This window comes from Halichoerus grypus, chromosome 1 (assembly GCF_964656455.1).
Source record: "Halichoerus grypus chromosome 1, mHalGry1.hap1.1, whole genome shotgun sequence".
NCBI classification, from domain to species: domain Eukaryota; kingdom Metazoa; phylum Chordata; class Mammalia; order Carnivora; family Phocidae; genus Halichoerus; species Halichoerus grypus.
Genome location: NC_135712.1, coordinates 127427029 through 127450993, shown reverse-complemented (window position 1 = coordinate 127450993; position 23965 = coordinate 127427029). Strand labels below are relative to the sequence as shown.

The following is a 23965-nucleotide window of genomic DNA, read 5'->3' as shown; positions in this document are numbered from 1 at the left end:
CGAGATCAAGAGGTACACACTCTACCAACTGAGCCAGCCAGGAGCCCCTAGAGCACGGATTCTTGAACTGGGCCGGTGGACTACTGAAAGATTTCAGACAGTCTGTGAACTTGGGGTAAATTATATTTTAGTTTCACTAACCTCTAACTAAAATTTATAATTTTTTTCAATTATAATCAACAAATAAAATTAGTTTTAACTGTGCTTGTGACTTAGTCACCAATAGAAATCACAGAATATTTTCCTATTATATTACAGTGACTGTAAATATCTTACTATATCATTTATATCAACACTACTTAGAAATGACAGAATTATTAGACTAGTTACTGGTTCTCATACTTTAATATTAATAAAAGCAGCATTTTATTGCTATATTTATCTTGCTTCTTAGCCACATTTAAAAATATTTTGCTGAATGCATTTCAATATATGTGATTTATTTATAATATATATTTTATTTTGTGCATTTAAAAGCATTTCTGAGAAGGGGTCCATGGGCTTCACTAGCTGTTAATGGTGTTCATGGAACAAAAAAGGTCCAAAACCACTGATCCGAAGAGATTGTCAGGATTCTAGAATCTGCTCCTTCAAGGTTCAATCTAGCTAAAGGTAATATGCTGCAGACTGCTGGACTGAAATCCTGATGGAAATTTCCAATAAAGCGATCAGTAGTAGTTGCTTCTAAAGTCAGGCTAGAAAATGCTCACAGATGAAATATTACCATCTTTGAATGAACTTGAGGTCCTGTTTAGATAAGGAGGGGATTTTTTTTGTTTTTAATTTGTACAAGAGTTCCACAAAAATCGAGAAGAAAATCTGACAGCCATAGACTCCCCGCACAACCTGCCAAAGAGGTTCAACGTTAGGATCCTTAGCAATCAGTAATAGCAAGGGGCCCTGGACCATGCACTGTTCAAAGAACAGGGAAAATCTCTGGGGCAAAACATCAGTGTTTCTGGCCTATAGGGTAAATTATTTGGGGCTGTGTGGATTAGACGCTTCCTCCACCAATTCTTGACCTGCCCTTTCAGAGCAGACCCACCTAATCCCACCCCTTAGTCCAGATTTAGGAAGGACAGTCTATTTTCTTAAAATCTACTTTATATGTTGGGTTTCTGAGCCAAGTTATCATTTGAAGAGTTTGAATTTGAAGTTCTGGTGATGAAAAAAAGTAAAAAAAAAAAACACAAAAAAACGTAAAATGAAATACTGATCCTGTTCAACCCTTATTTCTAAATCTTGCATCTGTGAGGATTCAAATTTGCTCCATGGCCTCGTGCGTTTGGCAAGATGGAGGTGTCATTGACTCTGAGAAGTATAATTTTCAGACAAATGTTGGGGAGGAAAGTCTGACTGGTATGGGTGGATGGAGACAGTGAGGGAGACTCTCCTTGTGCTTTGAAGGACAGTAAAGTAAGGGACAGTAGCTAAAGGGTTAAGTAGTATCAAAGGAGAGATTTTAATTCATAGGTATTATAGCCTGTTTTATTTGCTAATGGGAATGAGTTTTCAGTAGAAAGGGGAAACAGATGATAAGGAGAGAAGGGGAACATAACTGCTGGGTCAATGTCCTTGGATAATTGAGAGGGAATGTGCCCCAGTACACAAGAGTTTGACATCAGATATGAGCATGGTCCTCCATCCATTCTAATATGAGGACGGCTGAAAACCTGGGTACAGTGCAAATAGCTTGGATGAGTTCATGTCAGCAGATGAGGGAGAAGTATATAATCTTCTTCATGCAAATTCAGTATCTTGGAACCCAGGATAAAATTAGAGAAAATTTCAGACATTGGTAATATTCTACTAAATCTGAAAAAAAATTAAGAAAGCTAGAAAAGGAAAATATTGGTATCATTAAAAATGATATTTAGAAAAGTTATTATGGTAATATATTTAACTCTAAAATTTTAGGGGAAAAAACCAAACTCTGTTTGGTCTTTTTGCTTGGTTTGCATTTTTCTTAAGAAAACCACGAACAGAATGTGAAACAAATCTTTGCCATGATGTTTTGTGTGGTCGCGTTTGACCACCAGGAGACAGATTCATCCATTGTTTTACTTCTGTTTTGCTTTGCTTTCATCTGTAGTATGGGTACATTGGAAAGGAAGCTTATTTTTGGATAGTTTTTTCTTCCCCAAGAACATGAGGTGGGTATGACCCATACTCTGGTGACTATAGTAGCTTCCATTGTTGAGTGTCTCCTGTGTTCAGGTAATGTTGCAGAATTTGAGATGTGGCCTCGCTAAGCCTCACAATAACCCAGCAGAGTTGGGTATGATTATCTCCATTTTTCAGTTGAGGAGACTGAGGATAGGGGAAGGTTAAGGCATTTGTCCAAACTCACACAGATAGAAATGTTTGGATTTATTGTCAGAGTGGGATGGGTGCTATGGCCAATATCCGGGTAAACGCCCATTAGCAGGAGGACCAGCCTCTCCTTACCGATGCCTCCTTGGTGTTAGTCTCCTCTGATGCTGACTTGGCGACCTTCTGAATGATGGGGGCGATATTGGTAGGACCATAAAGCTGGAGCTTAGGAAGACAGCTCTGATAGGCCTCCACAACTCCTTGAATTCCTAAGGTGAAATTGGCAAAGATCAGTAGTTCAGTAGTCCCCTCAAATACAGGTGTAATCAAACACACACAGAAATAAAGCATTCAGTTGCCCCCAGTAGTCCTTATCAACATCACATTTATATCCTTAAGGTAAAAAAGAAAATACCACGTCTCTGGTGTTGCCTACACTCCCACTGAAATCATTCTCTTTAAAAGCTCAAGTTAAAAGCAACCATTTACACAAACTTTTCCCTAATGTCCCACTTTACACATATGATTTCATTAGATCCTCATAGCATAACGAAATAGATGTTATACCCTTTTATAGGTGAAGAAACTGAGGCACAGAGAGGTTAAATGATCTGCGTCAGGTCACACAGCAAGTGAGTTGTAGTCTCAAGATTCACACCCAGGTCTTGTCTGGCTCTATCTCAGGGCTGTGCTCTCAGCCACTAGGCAAGTCAGCTTTAATGCTTCTCTAGTTTTCACACCACCTGCTGAGTCTCCTCTAGTATATACCACCCTGGGTCACCTGTAGGAGTCATGTGTACATCGCTTCATCATCATTATTTGATGGAATATGTCAAGGAATTTCTAGCTGGAAATAATGCAACACCGACCAAAGCCTTTGAGAAGGCTCTTTCTGGCACAAAAGCATAAAGCTACTTGTTTGAAGTCATATCCTTTGCTAGCATGCAGAAAGTGTCAAATGCTTTCCACGTTTCCCCCTTCCTTATTCCTTCACGGAGAGGAAGTTGTGATAAATAAATACATAATGAAAATTTAGAAAGCAGAAAGAGGGGTAGCTAATCACTGCCCATCGGGTATATTTCTTCCCCACGTTTTTTTTGGCCAGAGAAATCCAGAATTGGTATCAATACTCTTGCTGTAAGCTCAAGACCTCTTCTGCATTCTGTCTTTTATAGCTATTTTTCCGCTCTGCTATTATGGCTCTCCATTGCCTTTGGAGTAGCATGGTTTATTTGGATCCAGAAGGCCTACTTCTCTGCTGTGGACAGATGACTGTGGCTAACTGAGATGCTGCCTCGGAGCAGAGAGACTAAAATGGGAAAGGTACCCACGGAAGGGCTGTGAGACCTCAGCTTGCTTTTATGTGTGGTTTACCTGCACATTCCGGGTTGTCTTCATTAAAGTTGATTGCAAAGTCGTGAGAGACCTAGACACCAATTAAAATTTAAAAAAGGAAGAAAAGAGAATTACAACTTTAATCCAGTAAGGAGGCACTGGGGTTTAGAGTTTGCAAACAAATGCCCATCACATTCATTATGTGTTAAGCAGCAGGAACCATTTTAAGCCTTTACACAATCAATCTGAGATGGAGGGTGAATTCTAAGCTCCCTGTGGAGTTGAGGTGACAGGAAGACTTTCTAGAATCAGATAAATGCTGGCAGGAGAGGAGAATAAGGCAAATAAAAAAGAAATCGAAGAAAAGATTTCTGAAAACTGTAACTCCACATAGCTTCCAGATAGAACTGGCCACAGCCTGGAGGCTTAGATTTGGCTGAGCTCTATTTGGACCCAGTGATAAAAACAATGATAGCTCAATAACGCAAGCTGTCTGCCCAACATGGTGATGGTTATGAAGGCTCCAGCTAAGCTGTTGACATTTAAGAATCATTCTAACATGATATGCAGAAATACAGGGCAGAAGGATTTTCACATATACACAGGTTAAAATAGACTCTACTCTTGGAAAAGTAATAAAGTAATACAACTTTTACTCTTCCAACACAATTTCCTCTACCTGGCAGGACCTATGCATAAGGTCAAAAAGGATATTGTTTACTTTTTTTGTTTCTAAAACCTGATAAAACAAGAGGGATGTTCTGACATCTGGACATTTTTATTGGATCATCTGGAATTATACAGAGACTTCCATTTCAAAGGCTATTTCCAAGCACTGACTCTTTTGGGGGCTAGAAGATAGGTCACTGTGTTAAAAGACCCCTCTTTTCTTAGTGTTGGTGCCCTACCCCACATTTCCTTGCCCTGAGCACTTCCAGGCAAGTCAGCTGACTTCCAACCATCTTACTTGCTTTATTGACCTTAAGTCTTTCTCAGGCCTCCAGAGCCTGCTTTGCCTGCCTAGCTGTAAGTGTTGGGAAACTCATGTCCCTGGGGAGCAGCCCTTAATCACTCACTGGATGACAGGATATGGTGTATCAATACCCCAGCTGTCTTATCTCTTGGGGTCTGTGCATGCTCTACACTATCTCCCTGGGGCCCCCAGCAGAATTAAGTTCCAGCTGCCCACAGTGGTAACTGGCTTGTTAGCATACCCTGTGTTGACTTCCCCATGTCCCCACCCTCTGTTGAGGTTTCCTCCACCTCTCAAATAAATAACTTGCATCCAAATCCTTGTCTCAAGGTCTATTTCCGAGAGAGTGCAAACTAAGACAGAGGTGCTTGTGGCTCAGTTTCAAGGCAAACTCTGAGATCTTATCCTAAAGAAGTCAATTGTGATAAACTCTCTGGGGGCATCCGACAGGCTGAGACCATCAGTGCCTGTCAGGGCAGAGGGGAAATTATGCATGGAAAAGGGGCATTTGCATGACTTTTCAAGAACAGCAATGAGGATATGGGAGGGATGCCTGTTAAGACAGCAGGAAGAATAAGTTAGCTGACAGGCAGCATGGAGCCAAGGGATCAGGTCAGCATGAGGACTTCAGAAAACAGCAAGAAGGATGAGTTACTCCAGGAGGGGGGCCAGGCAGATGTCACAGATGAGATAAGGAGGGCCTGAAAAAATACCCATCTTTGGGTAGTTGGACTGTTTTTATGCTTTTGTTTTTTTTTTAAAGATTTATTTATTTATTTGAGAGAGAGAGAGATGGGGAGGGTGGGGACAGAGGGAGAGGGAGAGAGAGAATCTCAAACAGACTCCCTGCTGAGTGCGGAGCCCTACACAGGGCTCGATCTCATGACTCTGACATCATGACCCAAGCTGAAATCAAGAGGTAGATGCTTAACTGACTGAGCCACCCAGGCACCCCATGGACTGGTAGTTTTTGAGGTGCATTTCATTCTCAAAGCTCAGCAGTTCTGGGAAGAAGGTTGGCACCCATTTGCCCACATTCTGGAATTGATACCCCATCTAAAGGGGACTGCATCTCCTCAGTTCTGGCTAATTCTTGCATGTGTAATCTTTTAATCATAGTGTTGCCAGGTCTTTTAGTTTTTCTGGAGAAGCGAGAAGTGTGACATTGTATATGAAATTGTATAATTCTTAAAAAAAGTGTGTGTCAGATATAATACACTTGTGGCCTGAATAATGTCTACAGGCCACCAGTCAGCAGCTCCTGTTCTAAGTTCTTCCTCCCCATGTGCTCAATTTCCAACAAATGCTTCTAAAATTCTGTAGCCATGCCTGGCAGGGAAGGCAGTGTGGGATATAAGGCAAACAAGAAAGAGGACAGGTCAGAGAGACATGCCACTCTATCCACTGCTCACTCCAGCAGTAACAGGGATATGGATTCCCTTTTTTCACAGGAGGGGAAAGCCCTTGGTCTGACAGCTCTGGTGTGGGAGCAAACGTCAGCATTTTTCTCCTGCTCTGTGACTCAATCAGTAAAAGAAAAACTGATGACTGAGCAGTATTGTTTCCACTTAGCTTGTACCTCAGAGGAATTGGTGAGGCTGGGGTAGGGACCTTGCTGTCTCTCCAAGGCCCTTCTACCAGTGGGAGCAGAGTTCTCTGTGGAGAGTGTCCCACAGAAGCATCTGGTATACCATAGCACAATGCCTCAGCTCCACTGCAGTGCAAATCTCTCTTCACAATCTTTGCCTTCCTTGTTCATGAGAAATCAGTATCAAATAGGACTCCAGTGTTTTCACAGAAACCTTTCAGTTTCCCAATACTCGAAGCCAGAGTGATTCTCCTTCAGGACTTCACTGTGTCTCTCCCCCACATAGGCCTGGGGCTCAGAGACTTGGAATGAGGGAGTCTGTAGATATCCCTGTCATGAACTTTCACCGTTGGCATTGTCAGTAGGACCTTTCTCTGGGGGAGACCTGGATAGATAGGTTCTGAGCCAGTGGAGATCAACTTCCTGAGTGTTTTCTCAGTCTCTGACCGTATCTATTAAGAAGCTCAACAATGGGACCCTTCATTTGGACCTCTGAGAAGACCCATCTGGAATACAGGAGATTGAATTTCATCAAAAGATAGGCTCCAGTGAGCTAATCCCACTGGTTCTGAAGACCATTTCTGAGTTTTGGGGCTCTACTTACATAATTTTATCAAGGGCCAAAAGAGTGAACTCCTATGAGGGAAACCTAAGTCATCCTTTGGCTACAGCAAAGGTTCTCTACTCACTCACCGTGTACTCTGGGGGTATCCTGGCACCAAACCCAAAGGCTGGGAACATTTTGTCACTGGAAAAAAAAAAGAAGTTGCTTCAATTGTTCATCTAATGAGGAAGAAAAACATGAACCTGCATTACCTCACTAGGACATGTTACTATGTCAAATGCGGACTCATGCTTCTTGATTATCTGTGGTAACAGGGGATAGCAGTAGCATGGGTAATTAAAATCAAGAAGGAATCCACAAAGTTCTTTATAGTCATTAGTCTGCAATTTCTTCCCATAACTTTTTGCTAGATTTGATACTAAGGAATAAAATGGCCCAGGATTGCCTCACCTCCCCTACCCCAGTTTTCTGTCTTTGAAAAGTGGTTATGAATTATGTAACTCCAATGGTTGACTATTAGGGTTTTTCATATATATTATCTTTTAAAATCTTTGTAGGGAGGGACCATTATTCCCATTTCCCAGGTGGGGAAATATCTTGGGAGGTAAAGTGACTTATCCAAGATCAGGCTGCTAGTTAGAGCCAGGATTCAAATCCAGATGAGTCTAAATCCAAAGAGATATTAAAAATCAATGGGAAGCTTGGAAGGCTGGCTAACTGTCAGAACTTGGTTCCATCTACAGGACTCATTGCATCCATTACTTTAACTCATACAAACAACATAAACTGTTTACATGTCTTTTCTTATCTCCTGAATGCAAAGAGATGCTGTTTTTTTTTGGTATTAATATCTTTACATCTCCACTGCCTCTGTCCCAAACTGCCCCTTGACCCTCTCTTCAGCATACTTGCCATAGAGTATGTGCACAATAAATATTTAATGACTAGACAACTCATGAATTGAATCATGGCTTGGTTTCTCTTATGCATATTGAAATTTCTCTCTTAATTTATTCATTTACATATGTTATATTAACTCCAACTTTACTGTACTATAGGTGAGATGATGGGGAGAAGAATTAACTTTAATTGGCACATACAATGTGCCGGGCATGATGCTAGGCAATGTACATTTTTATTTAATTCTCACGCAACCCTTGAAGTTCCACCTACTTATTATTCCTGCTTATAGATGAATAAACTAAGTCTCAGAAAGGCTAAGAAAATGGCCAAAGGTGTTTACCAGGGAGGACTGTGTGATTCTAAAGCCCATGCCTTTTCTGTTGTCCCATTATAATTCAATGATTTTATTTGGCATTAAATGTAATTTCCTTCTGGAACTTCCGGTAACGGGACCCCCTGACCAGACAAGTAAGACTCTCTTTAGGAAAACTGTTGCAGTGGGGCTCTGGAATATTGCTCTTGGCAAAGGCACATCCTTCTCATGCCATCTACCTTTTACGTTCTCTCCCATTAAAAATACAACTGAGATTTGTTCTTGGAACAATTCCTACATTTCACAGTTCTTTGCAGAGTTAGTCAAGGAAAAGAGGAAATTCAGATTAGGGCTCACTGTCCCTGAATGGCTCTGTCAACCAAAGGGGACCTCCCAAGGCTGACAGAGAAATCAAAGTACTAAAGTACCAAAGCCATCACCATCCGACAGATGTAGAGGTCATTAGTAGCCAATGATGGCTTTGATAACACTTCACCAAAATGCAGCCAAGTCGAGCAAATTTGGGGTAGGGGTTGGGAGATACAAGAAAGCCAGCATTTTTGGAATTAGTCAAATTCTCTAGAAAACCACCAGCTCTCCCTTTTCCTCACTATTGTGTAGATACAGGCTTTGTGGTGCATTGCATCTGGCATGTAGTAGAAAAGGTATTAATATTGGTAAATAGAAAAACACAACGTCTTATGAAGGATTAGCCACAGCTCTGAGAAAAAAATACTTCTGGTCCTTGGAAATACTGACTTACATTGCCTCAGTAATTCCTCCTCAAGCAAGACAAGGGTGAGCAGGTATGAAAAGGAATCTGTGAGAGAGAGTTCACAGGTGCTTTCGGGGTAAGTCTGGAAGAAAATTTTCCAGGGTGGAGAACGGGTTCTGGTTCTTCCAACCTGGAGATGGCTCAGAAGTCAAAACAGAAACCTAGGAGGCTCCATACCTTTTGATGAGTTTAGAAAGGGTGAGATCTAATATTCCATCCATTTCTAATCACCAAACCAATGTTCCAGCCTTAATGATATTTTTTTAATACCTTCTAAGCTACCCTGGGGGATTTGAAGTTTGCTGAGCATGATACACTGTTATGTAATTGAATTTCAAGAGCAGGGAGGTAGGGGAAATGCCTCACCTACAAGAGGAATAATTAATGACCCAGGAGGACATCAACTCTCTGAAGTTAGCCACCACAAAGTCTCTAACTAACAAACATACCAAAGGAAAATTTTCAAGCCTAAGCACAATAGATTGAAACGTCCATGCTTCCTGACTAAAAATAAAACTAGGCAGAGAGGAGTCTTATGCAAGAGGCAAGAGAAGGCAGGTTGAGCACACAAGCATGGTACACCAGCGCATCAAAGAACTTGAGATTGAATCCACTCAGCACCGAGAAAAGGGGCCACTCTACAACTACTGGGAAAATGATCGGTGGAACTTGCCAACTTGGAAAATTCAATATTACCACATTGCTAATGGCAATCGTTTATTCTTACCATTGGAATAAAACAGTATAAAATACAATAAAAGAGCCCATAGTCTTCAGTGGTAATGAGCATGCGTTCCTGAACTTGTTAGGGAATGATCTTGGTCCAATGATGTCCAGATGGAAGATTCATTTTCAAACACCATTTTTACCCTCCTGTTAAGGAAGACTTTGGGATGAAGAAAGAGAGTAATAAAAATAAAGACAAATTACCTCATCCATAAGGAAACAGAGGCTGACTGACTCAGAGCAAAACAGCATTTCGGAACACCTAGACATTTAATTAAGACTGTTCTTTAAGACAGTGGTCTTAACACTGGGGTACATGGAAATGCAAAGCCCTTCTGGGGTAAGAGAGCATGGCTTTTTTTTTTTTTTTTAAAGGAAATCAGTATTCAGTTTCTCTACTTTCATATGTATTCTCTGTTGAAATTGATCTTCAGGGAACACCTGTGATAGAAAGACCTGCTCTCCATTCACACCTTCCCTTTTACAATTATCCTTCTCCTTACCCAGTCTGAATCTTAACCACAATGGTGTGTTGTTCCAGAGTGCAAGAACTCTGCAGTAGAAAATAAGGGACCTAGGAAACAAATCCTTTTGCAAGTCAGGTAGTTGCTAATTTTTGCTTTTAAAAATTGTAGGAAGTGCTGATATCAGCTGGTAGATCATTACAAATACATTTTGGTGATAAACCATTACGTGATTTTTTTTTGATATGTAACCTTGAACAGAAAGAAATAAGCAATACTGCCAGTCAAACTCTTTTCATTACCATATACTTATTTATAAGAACAAGTTTTCTCAGTATTTATATTGGTAAAAACAAAAAATTGGATTAGAATTGATGCTAGACTCTTCTATTCTAGTACCATTCATTCATCTACAGATATGTAAACTACTTGGGAAAAAAACCCCACTATTTTGTTTCATTAAAAGTTTTTATTTTTTATAGGCAATAATTATATTTATGTTCTTTTGATCAATCATGCATTAATGATGATTGTAATAAAGACTCAAACAGAAGATTTTAAAAAATATTTTGAGTCTTTTCAACATAGAAAATTTTAGAAATTAGAAATTTTAAAATTTATATTCATATTTTTATTGTAGAAATCAATAAAAGGGTTTTGAACCAAAATCTTAAAGAAACATTAGGATGAAATTCTTTGGGGGAGGGGACTGGAAATACAGTTTCATGAAAAAGAAGAAATAATTAAAATTCTCAACTCCGGCTAAAGAACTTGTTCATGCATTTTTTAAATGGGTGATGGTGAGTATCACAGAGCTATGGCATTTAGATCCTACTAAATGTATTCACAAGAGTTATGTAAGAGTTTTATGTCTAAATGTCCATATTTACAATACACCAGGATTTTCGGTCTTTGTCATTGTTTAAACTCATGATGGAAAACATTAGATTTCAACGTAAAAATGTGTGAGATTACACATTTTTATAAAATTCTTAATAGGGGTATATGCCCAAACTAAAAATTAAAGGTTTTTCGGTCCAAAATGTCCTTTAGATCTGACACTATAATCCCTTTTTCCTTTTGTGTTCAGTTTATTTTTAAAACTAATTAAGAGTATCAAAGATAATAGCCTCTATCATTTACTGAGTATCACAGGCAGAACATGTGCTAGCTAGCCACTTTATATCTAATCCTTACAACTGCTCTGCAAGAAAAGTTTGATAAACCTTCCATTTGAAATCAAGGACATCAAGGCCCATGGAATGGAAGGAAACCTCAGAACAGAGGCAGCAGAGCTGGGGTCTGAACCCAGGGTCTACCTGTCACTAGGACCCCATGCTCTTTCCATCACCCCTGTTGACTCTGCCCTTTGTAGGAAACTGGTCTGGTCTAAAGACTCAGAATAATAAAGATAAGTCCATCCATGTTCTAATAACAACAAAGGACGGTATTAGCAGAATTCTGAACATCCCAGAATTTGCCATCCCCAGAAGGCCCTCCTTGACTACCTTGGAAACTCACGTAGGAAAGTTACTCCTTCTCTTGATGCGGTCCCCGTCCTTACACAGGGCAAGCTGCCCTGACTATGCTGGGCTGTGGTTTATTTACATGGCTTTTTCTCCCTGAGACTGTGAAGCAGCTGGGGGGAAATTACACTCTCTTAGTTTGTCTCTGTCTTTACGGCACCATGTGAGGCGCCTGGCAGCCAACAGGTGCTGCGTGGCTGCATCTGACCCATCTAACTGATTTAACTCTGGATCTCAACTTGGGATGCCCATTAGAAAAATGCCCATGAAAAATCCTGATTCCTCAGGATGTATACCAGACTAAATCAGGCTCTGGGGTGGGGCCCGGGCATCAGCGTATTTTAAGACTTCCTGAATGGTTCCAGTGCGCAGCCAAGGCTGAGAGCCACTGACTGGTGTTTGTAGAGTGAAAGGAATGGCACTGTGATACAAACCTATCTTCTGATTCTAACCCCAATACCTGTCAGATGGGGCATCAGCCCTAACTTTGCCTCCTAGCACACCATGCAGGAGGACTCCTGCCTCAGATGTGGGGTGGCCACATCCATGAAATGGCAGTCTATGCTTCCAAGCAATAGATTCAGTATCTATACTCTCTTGATAGCAGAGAGACCAGCCTTTTGTTGGAGGACACGGCAGGTGGTCAGAGACCCACATCTCCGCTGGGCCCAAGGAATGGATGTCACCTTGGTCTTGAGCAGCCTGAGCAGGATGTTCACAGGAGCTGGGCAAGTGCTACAACCAACAGGGAATATATGAGCTTGTGTGTGTGTGTGTGCGTGCGTGCGCACACATACATGTGTGCATGCTTGGGGAGTCCGAGGGGAGAGTATGGGCAGTGTTCTCTCTCTCCAAGGCACAGAAACGGAGACAGAGCGGGCTCACAGGACTGTCTTCTGGGCTTAGGCCTAGATATTTGTGGAAAAGCTTCCCCTTCAAGGCCACCCTGAGAAGGGCTTTATGCATCTCTCAAGCTGTTCTGCTTCGCTGATCACCTTGTACTGACCCCTCAGCAATGACTGTACAAGGCAGAAAGAAAAACCCCAGGCTGTCAGAGGCGGGGAGCAATTTCTAAGGCTCATGGGGATTAAAAACCTCTCTGTCGCTGCAGGAGGGGGTACGTCGCCTTCTGTCAGTTTTTATTCAAGTGTTTCTTTTGAACATCAACCTCAGTGACTTTGATGTGAGAATAAATTAATTCCAAAGCCCGAACTTGAAATTTCCTGACTCTGCCTGTCTATTGTCTATCCACCCACGCAAAGGAGAAACTGCGGAAGCTTGTCAGTTCTCAAGTGAGCAGCTTGCATTACACAGTCTTCCAGGGAGTCTTTCAAAAGAGCACCTGGGCTTTTCAGGCCTTTTCCCCCTTAGGTATTTGCCCTTTTCATGCGGAGCTGCCTTCTTTTTGCATATACGTATACGTATACATAAAGCTCCACTGGGCTGCAGAAGCCTGATTTTCCTGGACAGTTGGGGCGATAACTTCGGGATTATCCTATTAAAACTTTTAAAAGAATCATTTACAATAATTCTTCATGTAACTCCTAAGGTGTCAGATCTTAGTTTTATATTGAATCTGTGTTTTCGCATGAGTACAAAACACTCTCTGGGCTTTGCCTTTGCCTGGCTTTTATGTTTTAAGGGGATAATAGCTCTAAAAGATGTATGGGTCACTGGGATTGTAGTATCTGCATCTTGCGTGTGAGGTCACCAGAAAACAGAGGAGGTTCAGCAGCTTGTTCCAGATCATCCCATAAATCTGCTGCAGAACCACAGCTAAGGCTCCGGGCATTGGCAGCTTAGTTTCCGGTCAACCCACCAATCTTCTCGCTGGAATGCATTAGAACACTGCCTTGTCACCTGAAGAGAGTCAACATTATTGTTAAGCATCTATTTATTGAATTGTACCGAGTGCTTTAACTACTTTATTTCTTCGATGAGCATGTCAAGATTTAAAAGTTATTAAGAATCCTGTAGATTCTCCCCCTTCTTTCTTGCCTCTTATGTATACACCAGTACAACAAAACATTCGTGTGCATATTAGAAAGGAGAGATGACTGTTTTGGTGTCCTGGGGATGGCTGAAGAAGTTTCTGGCAGTGGGGATGCAATTTGTCAGTTTTTTCTTTCCTTGGTGGAACTCTCCATATGATATATACCCTGTCTAGGAATACTCCGTGTATTTGGGCCAAAAGAAATCAGAGCTGAAATTCAAGTTGTCTTCGTAGTCAGTATCTCAAGGTTAAGTGTAAGAAGTATCACTTCAACAAGGTAATTTAAAATGCTGTTGCCCTCTGTTCTGAATGTACAAGAGGGCAAGTGTCAGCAAGGGCCTGAGTGTTTAAAGAGTGTTTAAAGTTGTTTGATTTTACTGGACCTGTTCATTCAGTCCCCAGCTGCCCTTATACCCTGTTGAGTTACTTGCAATGACCAAGCCGAATCCAGAAAATCACCAGCAGGAAGGACGCTGATGACACCCTTCTTATCACCTGTCCTGTTGGTTTCTCTGCACATTGTGGTCACTAGATTGTCTCATTCCCTATAGTGCTTGGGGCAACCGATTTTTAATGTAACTACCACTAATTATGAGACTAAGAAGAACAGAAATCATGCTCTCCTATACAATTTCTCTGAAACTGGGGGACAGAATCACTTTATTTTCCTGATTTAAAGGATTAGTTTGTTCCTTCTTATTACTAACTAGCCTTGTTTTATAATCACACTAAGGACTCAACTGAGATTTACCCATATTTATATTTACTTCAGTTCTACCTCAAAGAACCTTCTTGAACATGTGAACAACTTCACCTCAACCTGGAAATACTGAAAAGGCAAAATAAATTCAGTTTAATGTAATTTACATAAATCACAATTCTCTTGGTGGGAAAGGTCAATATTTACCGTCAAGAAAAAATAAATGTAATATCGATCTGATCCCCAAATCATGTTTTCTATATACACACATACAAACACACACAAACACACACACACACACACTTCCACGGGCACACACACATGCACATGAGCAGACTCACACCCTCTGCTAATGTTACCAATAGCTCTGAAGTCAGTGAAACACCATGATTATGAGCTTTAGCGGTGGAATGAATTAGATCTGCATTCAAATCCTGCCTTGGGCTGAGTGAGTGCACAGATTGCTTAACCTCCCTGCACAGTTTTCCTCTCCTGTTAAATAGTGCCTACTCCATAAGGCGGAATGTGAAGATTAGATGCCATAAGGTCCAATAAACTGGTGCTTCTCAAACTCCAAAGTGGACACAAATCATCTGGGAATCTTGTTAACATGCAGATTTTAATTCAATAGGTCTGGAGAGGGGCTCAAGATTCTAAGTTCCTGGGTGGTGCTATCTGCTAGTCCCCGGACCAAACTTTGAGTAGCAAGACACGTTCTGAAACCTCACAAAATGTAAGACAAATATGAAGAGAAAGCCGAGAAAGGATTTTGTGTGCGTGTGTGTGTGTGTGTGTGTGTGTGTTTGAACTCAGTTTCTCTAGGTGTGGAGAGGATAAAACGTTTGGGCAAGCTTTTATCCTGTTCCTTCATGAGCCTCAGTATGGGTAGCTGCTGGACTTAATTTCCATTTTTCTGCCAAGGATCAGCTAGGGACCATCAGAATCCACAGAGAGAGAAGGCCTGAGCCAACGGGAAGTCCTGTACCTGTCATAGTCTTGGCAGATCTCCCCCACAGCCACCAAGGCTTTCAGGTACTCGTTGGGTTGGTAAGGGTGGATGTAGTGCAGGGAACAGCTGTTCCTGGGGTCCCCGTTTGAGGCTGTGAAATCTATAGCTACCTAGAAGAGAAAATAGGAGAATGGGTAGATTAAAGTGAATGCATCTCATAGGAACTATGATCAGCCACACAAAAGACATGGCTTGAGATGGACAAAAGCAGCACATCACATACCCTGCCCAAAAGGAAAGTTATTAATGTGGTTGAGGCCATTTCCATAGTCTTCAATTGTCCTCTCCCCCAGTGCCGAAACAGAACTTGAGATGGACATGTCGGTCGGAAGGGCCAGCCACTGCTGATCCACATCACCAAGCAGCACGAGGAGGGGTGGAATATCTGCTCCCCAGTTCCTAATTCACTAAGAAAAGACTTCTCTGCTCTCCAGGCAGGACAATTCCATCTCAGAGGCAGAGGTAAAATCCCTTAAAAACTAAATTCTGTGCTAAAGATGTGGTCTATGCCCCACGTGGGGCTCCCTGCTCAGCAGAGAGCCTACTTCTCCCTCTCCCTCTGCCTGCCGCTCTGCCTACTTGTGCTCTCTCTCTGTGTCAAATAAATAAATAAAATCTTAAAAAAAAAGATGTGGTCTATCTCCAAAAGCCATAGTCATATTTTCGTGTGTGGTGAGTTGCAGAGATGTGTTGAAGTGGTTATAATAAATTTTCTACAAGCAGCAGCTTCGAGTGAGGCATTCAGCTCTTGGTTTCCACTCATGTGAGAAGTCCTGCCTATAACAGAGAAGGCTGAGTGCTATGGCATCACAACTGGGAGGTAGAGAAGAGAAACCTCTGTCTTGCCACTGAGTAGATATTATCCTTGAACTTCTTAAATTTTTTTTGGCCCCTGGCATCATTATCTAAATAAGAGTTGACTCACTTAACACTCTTAACAACAACAAACAACAACTAAAGGCTCAAGCCTGGAGAGTGCTAAAATGGGAAGGAACATTTCTTCTGATTTCCAACATGATTACCATTTAAATAAAAGTTAACCCAGAAAACACCTCTCAAAAAAAAAAAAAAAAAAAGCTTCAGCTTGGGAGTGGCGAGGGGTAGGGAAAAGATGGGGTATTAAAATAAAAGGAGTTGTAGGAAAAGAAAGAAATGTTCATGTTATATCTTCTCCTTTTCTTCAGGGCCTGCCAGAATCCACTCACGGGCTTACTAATGACAGAAAGGCTTTATTTTCTCTTATGATCTTGTGGGTGGGAAATGTTATTTGTATACTATTTGACAAAATTCCATTATGACACATAATTGGAATGTCCTATTATTGGATTTATTTAGGGGGGATATTACTTCTGGAAGGACAGAGAAAAGGTGCTATGTGTTTTGTTTCTGCTCCTGAAAGATCAGCCTGTAAGAGTAAGGTTGATAGGCAAAAATAGCCCCCATACCTTATATTGTAATGCTGCAATAGAATCCAAGTGACTAGAAGAGAAAAAGCGATAGATTAACAGTTCACTTACAACCTTTCTTTTTTCTTTCGTGAAGTTATTTTTTTCATCACTGATTTTGTGTCCCCTTTTCTTCCTCACCCCTCCCCAGGACTGTGTTGAAAAGAATTTAAGCAGGATTCAAAATCTATTTTCAGAATACCCCGATGTTTTCAACAAAGGGAGTACCAGCTGATAAAATGCTAGTACTAACAGTGTTTCAAAAGGAAAGGTCATGTGGAGAAAAATCACACAGTACTTCCCTAACCCTGAGATGCCCTAGCCCAGATAACAAAGGGACGAAGAGAGGAGTAACCTTTGTTAAAACCCTGCTCTGTATCAGACACTGTACGATCTGCTTTCCAGGTATTGTGTTATTTCATTTTCATTAAAAAACTCTGGGGCGCAGAGATTGCTATTCCTTTTTATCGATGAAGATCCTGGTGTCCGAAGGTGATGAAGTTTGCTGGGGATGGAGCTGGGTTAAAACCCCAGTCTGTATGGCTCTGAAGACTGCTCCTCCGTTATGCCATTGTACACCCAAGAGAACATACATGGCTGCGGCTAACATGCCACGATGTCACATGGCTATGTTTATTCCTGGAAAGAACGGAAGCGATTTAGCCTGGAAGTAGGGAGACTAGCTAGAGGCAACTAGATAATTTAGGAGAGATGAATGGCTTTGAATGAACAGCTATTTGTAATCAGAACAGTTGTAAAAGGTAGGAAAAGAGCAATTAAAGTGTGTGTGTGTGTGTGTGTGTGTAATAGGGAGAATGTGTTACTGAGGATGACCGGAGGTGATCTAAGAGGACCAGTAAAATCCAGCATCTTCTGAGATAGATTCCAGCCACAAGGCAAAAGTCAAGCCACTGGAAAAAAAGAGGAAGACAATAGGTGAAGTCCTTTTAATCAAGGACTGTGATGAAAAGGTCACGTGTCAGGGGCCTCCATGTATTTTGTGAATAAGAAGGAGATGTAAAGCACTCCAGGACCTACCCATGGGGCCTCAAACAGACAGAGGTCCAAAGGCATGCAGATTATTTCTGGAAAACTTCTCTAAGGAGAACCCTTAGGAGGTGCTTGAGAGACAGTGTCTGAAGAAACCATACAGCTAGGGTCCTCCTGGTTTATGAAGCTCGAGCATGCAGAGTCACCATTCTCAGCCTCTTGGTCCTGATAAGAACACACTAAGGGGTATCGGCACCTCCCACATGTGTACATGGTCTTTACAAGGTAAAAACAGTGCTGGGAAGGCCAGATGTAGAGCCACCTCTTTCCTACTGAAGAAAGCATTTTAGGACTCTAGAGAATTCTAGAGAATGTGAGAATGCTGTTATGGAGATAACCTTGATTTTGCTCCAATTTATCTAAAATGCAAATCACTGGCAGGTGTCAAGATGTTGTTATTAATAGCCAGTACCTACGGCTCACATCAGTTCTGTTTAAGATGCTCTTCATCATGGATCGCCACAGTCCTCTGCCTGTGCTTCCTGATGCTGCAGCTGAAAATTGTCCCATGTGCTGATTACCTGAGTGTCAAGGGTATTCCATGGTGACAAAAACATGCTGGTGTCTTGATATAAAACCAGAGGATGAAACCAGGTAATAGAAAGGCCAGAAGGGAAAACCTCCATAAAAAAAAAAAAAAAGACAACTCAAGAAACCTAAATGTTCCTCTTATCCTCCCCAGGCATGGCATGATCCTCCAAGTATGCAGGCACCAAGTGACAGCATCCAAGCCTGGGTGTATCACCTGAATGAATACGTTGTGTTACGGGGAGAAGTGTGTATAATGTCTAGATGAACACACGCAGATTTTGGCAACAGTGTATTTTAAAATAGAGCAACATATCATAGGGTTGGGACTAGGGGAAGGCAAGAGAGATGACGAGGGCACAAATTCAAGAAGGCATTCATTCCCGGCTGACCCTACACTTGCATGATCTTGAGAGTGAATGCCTCCTTTTAAATCTTGGACCCTAGGTGCCTCTCTTGCTTCATCCTCATTCTGGCCTTGTTGGTCATTTCATTTTCTATCAACTCTTCATCCTCAGGCTTGGAATAATTCCCTTATGCTTAACAAACTAGTGTGGGGCAGAGGTGATAGTGAGAAGGGGATTGTGACCGAAGAGATTTAGGATAGAAAATGAAGAGGATTTGGTGACTGATGGATGGCAGTTAGGGAAAAGGAGTGGCCACATTTCTTTGGAAATGGAAGAGATGACATCTTGAGGATAGTAGAAGCATCTGAAGATCACCGTTAGAAGGTCGGTGTTGGGCTGCCTGCTCTTGGTGGTGCTGTGTAGACATATGAACAGGCCTGATGGAAATTTTACTTTTTTTTTGCAGGCAGGCCTCTGAGGGCAGTGGGGTGGGGGTGGGGGGTGGGGGTTCCACTTTTCCCATGGGGATGGCCCCAGTGTCTGTGAAAACCACAGAGGCTATTCTAGCTCCAGAGATTCTGATAGAGCTTTGGGGAAGGGTATGAACTTAAAAATAACCCAGTGAAAAAGGAAATAAAGCAATGATCCTTACCACCTACCCCTTTCTGTAGTTCCCCCTGCTCAGAACAAAAATATTTTATCATTGACTAGACAGCCATGGATGGTCTTAAGGGCATGAAGCTGAAAGATCTTTTTCCTGGCAAGTGATGGTTTCTCAAGTCTCCCTGATGAAGCTGGAGATAAAATATCTTCAGGAGGTGGCCTTCTACCAAGAATTCTCTGTGCTCTTTAAGTTAGCATTAGTGGAAAGAGAACAGAGCGAAAGGTTAGGTTTATTTTAAAAAGCAACAGGGAGGCAGTGAAAGACGGGATTAAATTGAGAAATAAAAGCAAGAAAATGACTGAAAAATGCCAGTTTGTGGAGGTGGCCACTGACGCCTGGCTTCCTGAATGCTGGTGAGCTCGCGGGGTGGCCACGTTTTCATTTGCCGATAGGAAGCATTTACGAAAGCCTGTGGTTCTGGTATGTGCTCCAATCTTCTCAGCAGGCAGCCCAGGAACAGGCGAAGCCCGTGGCTCTCCCCTTCTGCCCAGGAGGCCTCGCTCATCATTAAGCAGAGCTGTGGAACAGCTTTGCAAAACCTTGTAGAGTATGAATGCGAAATGCTCCCTCCATTGCCACCAAGCCCCCGGTGCAGAGCTGCTTCCCGGAAAAGGCTGGAAGCCAACGATAAGCATCTATCTTTGGACATGTTTAGCTTCTTACATGAAACGAGCCCACTCCTCAGATCCCCTTGTCTGCCTGTGACAAACAAGCCATCTGAAACCTCCCGGATATTTTCTAAGGCAAGCTACTGTGAACCAACCTCTGGTTAGTGGCCTAATCTCTCTGTAATCAACCTGCAGTCAACCTTTGTCCTATCAACTGCTGGGGCAGCTGTTTTCTTTGTTTTTTGTTTGTTTGTTTTTTATATTTGTATACAATTTGGACCCATACAATAAGCCTTGTAGGTGGAGATACTGTTCAGTCTGGACCATTTCTTAAATGACAGGTTAAACTCTTGTGCTTTTCTATTTCCTCAAAACTCCGCTGGGGGCAAAGAAATAGCAACTAGATGGGAGAGACCCCAAGGTCGCCTGGTTAATTTCCCACAAACTGCAAAGCGCTCCCCTCTTCAACCCAGGGCTCCTTCTCATTTCTCAGAGGTCTACACCAGAGTCCGCCAGTGTTTAATATGGGATATAATGTAAAGATTTAAAACTTAAACTGGGACACAGTGTGGACATAGGATGCCCTGAACATGTTAGGGTTGGGAAGATTTCCTGAGAGAATTTATCATAGGTGATCCTTTTCTTTAGGCTGGAAGGTTAATCTGGGAGGAGCCACATTCAGCTTATTATATCATATTGTATTACCAAAATGTAGACTATAAAATCAGAGATAAAGGAAAGCAATACCATCCTTAATGTTAGAAAATTACCAATATGAAAATGGCCATCTGACAATATGAAAAACAAAAAACAAAAAACAAAACCTTTTTGGGGGTCACCTGGACCACTTGAGAATCTGATACAAGATTTATATCCTCTTATAGAAAATGCACACACTTAATTCTGCACACAATTTTGAGAGGTCGAGGATGCCCCTGAGGTCAATTCTTCCTCAAGGATTTCACTAGCCTAACAAGTCATGTTTTCTTTTCCTTTCTAGATTTTCTCTCTCTCTGTCCTCTCTCTCCTCTCTCTCTTATGTCTTAAGACATAAACGTTTTACCTGGTTGTAATCATAGGGTAGCTCTGCTTTACCTTCTTTTTTTTTTTCACTTAACATTATGTCATAAACATGTCCCCATGTTATCATCAATCATTATAATTATCATTTAAAATGGCTTTATCATAATCCACCTAAATGAGGTACTGTAATTTACCTAGCCATTATCTTATTGTTGGACATTTAGGTTGCTTACAGCTTGTCTCTGAAAAGTCTGCTTTACAAAGTACATTTTTATGCATCTGGAAAAGCAGTAACTTTCAAAGGAAACAGTGAACTCTTCTACCATTTTCTTTCCAAATACCTTATGGTGTCTGTCTCTTCTATGCTGTCTATAATTTTGTGTTTTGTGTGTGAAATTCTAGTATCAAATTTTATTTTTGGCTGCTGTGCCATGTGCCAAACACAGTGAACTCCATTTCCCCCTCTCTAGTCTGTTTCTCATCCACTCACCCCCTCCCACCTCCTCCAAGACTGCCACGTGACAATTGCCCTCAAGTTCTTATGATTTGAGGATTCCCACGAGGAGACGGAACGTCCTCGGGGGCGCCCTTGACCTCCCAAAACTGCATGCAGAATCAGGTGTGTGCATTTTGCAGTGAGAGGATATAGATTGTGTATCAGATTCTCAAGTGGGGCTGCTGACCAAAAAAGAATCATTGACTAGGGCTCTTTTTAGCATCTTAATCTCTTTCCCTCCACTGGGGCTTCTCCTCTGCTTATGGTCAGATTCTAGCCTGAAACCTCCCCTCTTTTAATCCTCAAGCTGCTATCCTCTTTTTCCCTTCTTGCTTCCTCTTCACTGCCAGCCTTCTTGAATGAATAGCTATACCCGCTGTGTTCACTTCCTTACCTTCTGTCTACACCCTAATTCCTGGGTCTCCCTGTCTCACGCTGTTGAAATTGCTCTTTCAAAAGATGATATGTGCCTCTTTATCCCGTGACCCAGTGTTTTAGTCTTCACCTTCTGACTTCTCTCTCACATATGGGATTATTGTCCTTGATCTTATAAAATTTTCTTCCTGGTCATTTGAAGTACTGCCTCATCCTGGACTTTTTCCTCTGGCATTTCTTCTCCTGGTGGTTGCCCCTCTCTGCCTTGCTGCCCAATGGAGATCTTCTACAATTTCCTGAAACATCTTTTCTCTCTGTATTCTTCTCTCTGGCCATCTCACCCAGACCCATTTGTGTGCAACTTCTACCTCTCTCCTGAAACCTAGGGCCATATTTATAAGTGCCATCTCTACTGGGAGGCCTGAAAGTTGTTCCATCAGGTCCAAAAGCAAATCATCTTGTTGGTAGCTCCTCTGGATTTCCATGTTGCCATGAATAGGCCCGCCATGCTTTGCCAGTCAGGCACAGAAGATCTGAGTCCTCCGGACTACTCATTATCCTCTCCCTTCCGTCTCCTCACCGGATTACGGGCCAAGGCTTATTGGACTCTCTTGCCACAGTGTTCCTTCCTACTGCTGCCCTGCTAGCTTAGCCTCTTGTTACCTGTCACCAGGACTGTTAATCTCTTCTTGCTTCATCTTCCAGAGCCCCCTCACCACCTTTGATGCTCTCTACCAACACTCCCAGTTTAGTTCCCTAAAGCATGTGCCCAATTGCTTCAGTGTCCTGCTCAACATTCTTCTGACCATTCCCTTATCCACCACATTACTTCAAAATTAAAAGCCCTTCAAATTCTTAATCCAAACCACTTCTCCAATACTCCTCTGAAGATACCCTGTTTATGCATATTAACACAAATATGGTTTCGATATTTATCATTAGAATATACGGATGCATAAACATTTAAGTTCATAGGGATGCTTCTTTTATTTTTCTTAAGAGAGGTGGAGGCAGGGAGGGGCAGAGGGAGAGGGAGAGAGAGAATCTTAAGCAGGCTCCATGCCCAGCGCAGAGCCTGACGCGGGGCTTGATCACAACCCTGAGATCATGACCTGAGTTGAAATCAAGAGTTGGACACTTAACTGACTGAGACACCCAGGCGCCCCTGTAGGGATGCTTTTAAAGGAAAATCCTAGTACACTATTTATTCATCTCATTTCTTGTTTTTTCCTAAATCTTACCTCTCCTTTAAGGTTTAGGGTTCAATCCATTATAATTCGATAAAAGTACCTAATATACATCAGCCTGGTACCTGAAGGGAAAGATGCTCCACTTTTGACATTCTTAAGGTTGAGTCAGAAGCACCAGGTATCTGTGGAAAGTGTAAAAGCCTTCTCTGAGCCCCTGCTTGTAAAGTGTACTGGTCAGAGTCTTGACGGGAAACAAACGGTCCCTTCAAAAGGGATGATCCAGGAGAGCTTAATAAAAGGACAATTCAAAAAATCTGAGGGAGACCAAGTCAATAAGGTAAGGGAGGAGGAGCTGGAACTGGGGAGGTGGTGGTGAGAGCCATTAAGGTGGTGCCTCCCAGCTGGGGAGGATCAGCAGGAGTGGCAAAGGAGGGGAGGATCATCCTTCTGTGTCAGGCAGGCCCTGTGGACCCAGGATGTGGAGTTAGGGACCCTGTGGGGTTAAACTTCTGGTGTTCACGGGTGCTGGCTCTATGCAGTATAACTCCAAGGGCGGAGCAAGCCCCTGAAGGTTGAATAAAGAGTTGTTCGAGAGCATGGAATCTATAGACTCTAAAACAGACCCAAATCAATAGAGCCTTCCCTTGAAAACCTATAAATAGTTTCCTGAATGGCTCCTTTGCCTAAGATTATGAGACACTATCTCCAGTAGCTCTCCTTTATGACATTGCTGGCTTCTCTACTCCCATTTGTGTATATCCAGCATGACAGCGAGCTCACAGGACAGCTAGTGTTAGGTGCATGCGCTCACGATGGACATGTCTGCTACTTTCTGTGTGCGCCGGCACGCAATGCACATAGGAGGGCTGGGTGGGTGCACCTTCAGAGAGCCTTCGACTCTAAAGAAATGACCAAATTCTATAATTAACTCATAACCATTCAGGGGTAGGTGAACAATGCCCAAAGTTTAGGGAGGACAAAGGTAGACCCATCTGAGATTAGGGGACAAGCCTCTAGTTAAGGAGAGGTCAGCCTATCACACAACCCCTTACCTCA

The 23965-nt window shown here is 42.1% G+C and overlaps 1 protein-coding gene across 5 annotated transcripts in view; it reads right to left on the bottom strand.

The window, feature by feature from the left end:
* Positions 1 to 23965, bottom strand: part of CPNE4 (copine 4) — a 592776-nt gene that overhangs the window by 11228 nt on the left and 557583 nt on the right. For all 5 annotated transcript variants that reach the window (XM_078071749.1, XM_078071750.1, XM_078071756.1 and 2 more), the window contains 4 exons: positions 15160 to 15293; positions 6903 to 6957; positions 3688 to 3739; positions 2449 to 2582 (listed from right to left, as the gene is read on the bottom strand). In XM_078071749.1, coding sequence (XP_077927875.1) covers positions 2449 to 2582; positions 3688 to 3739; positions 6903 to 6957; positions 15160 to 15293 — 375 coding nt within the window. The remainder of the gene's footprint in view (positions 1 to 2448; positions 2583 to 3687; positions 3740 to 6902; positions 6958 to 15159; positions 15294 to 23965) is intronic.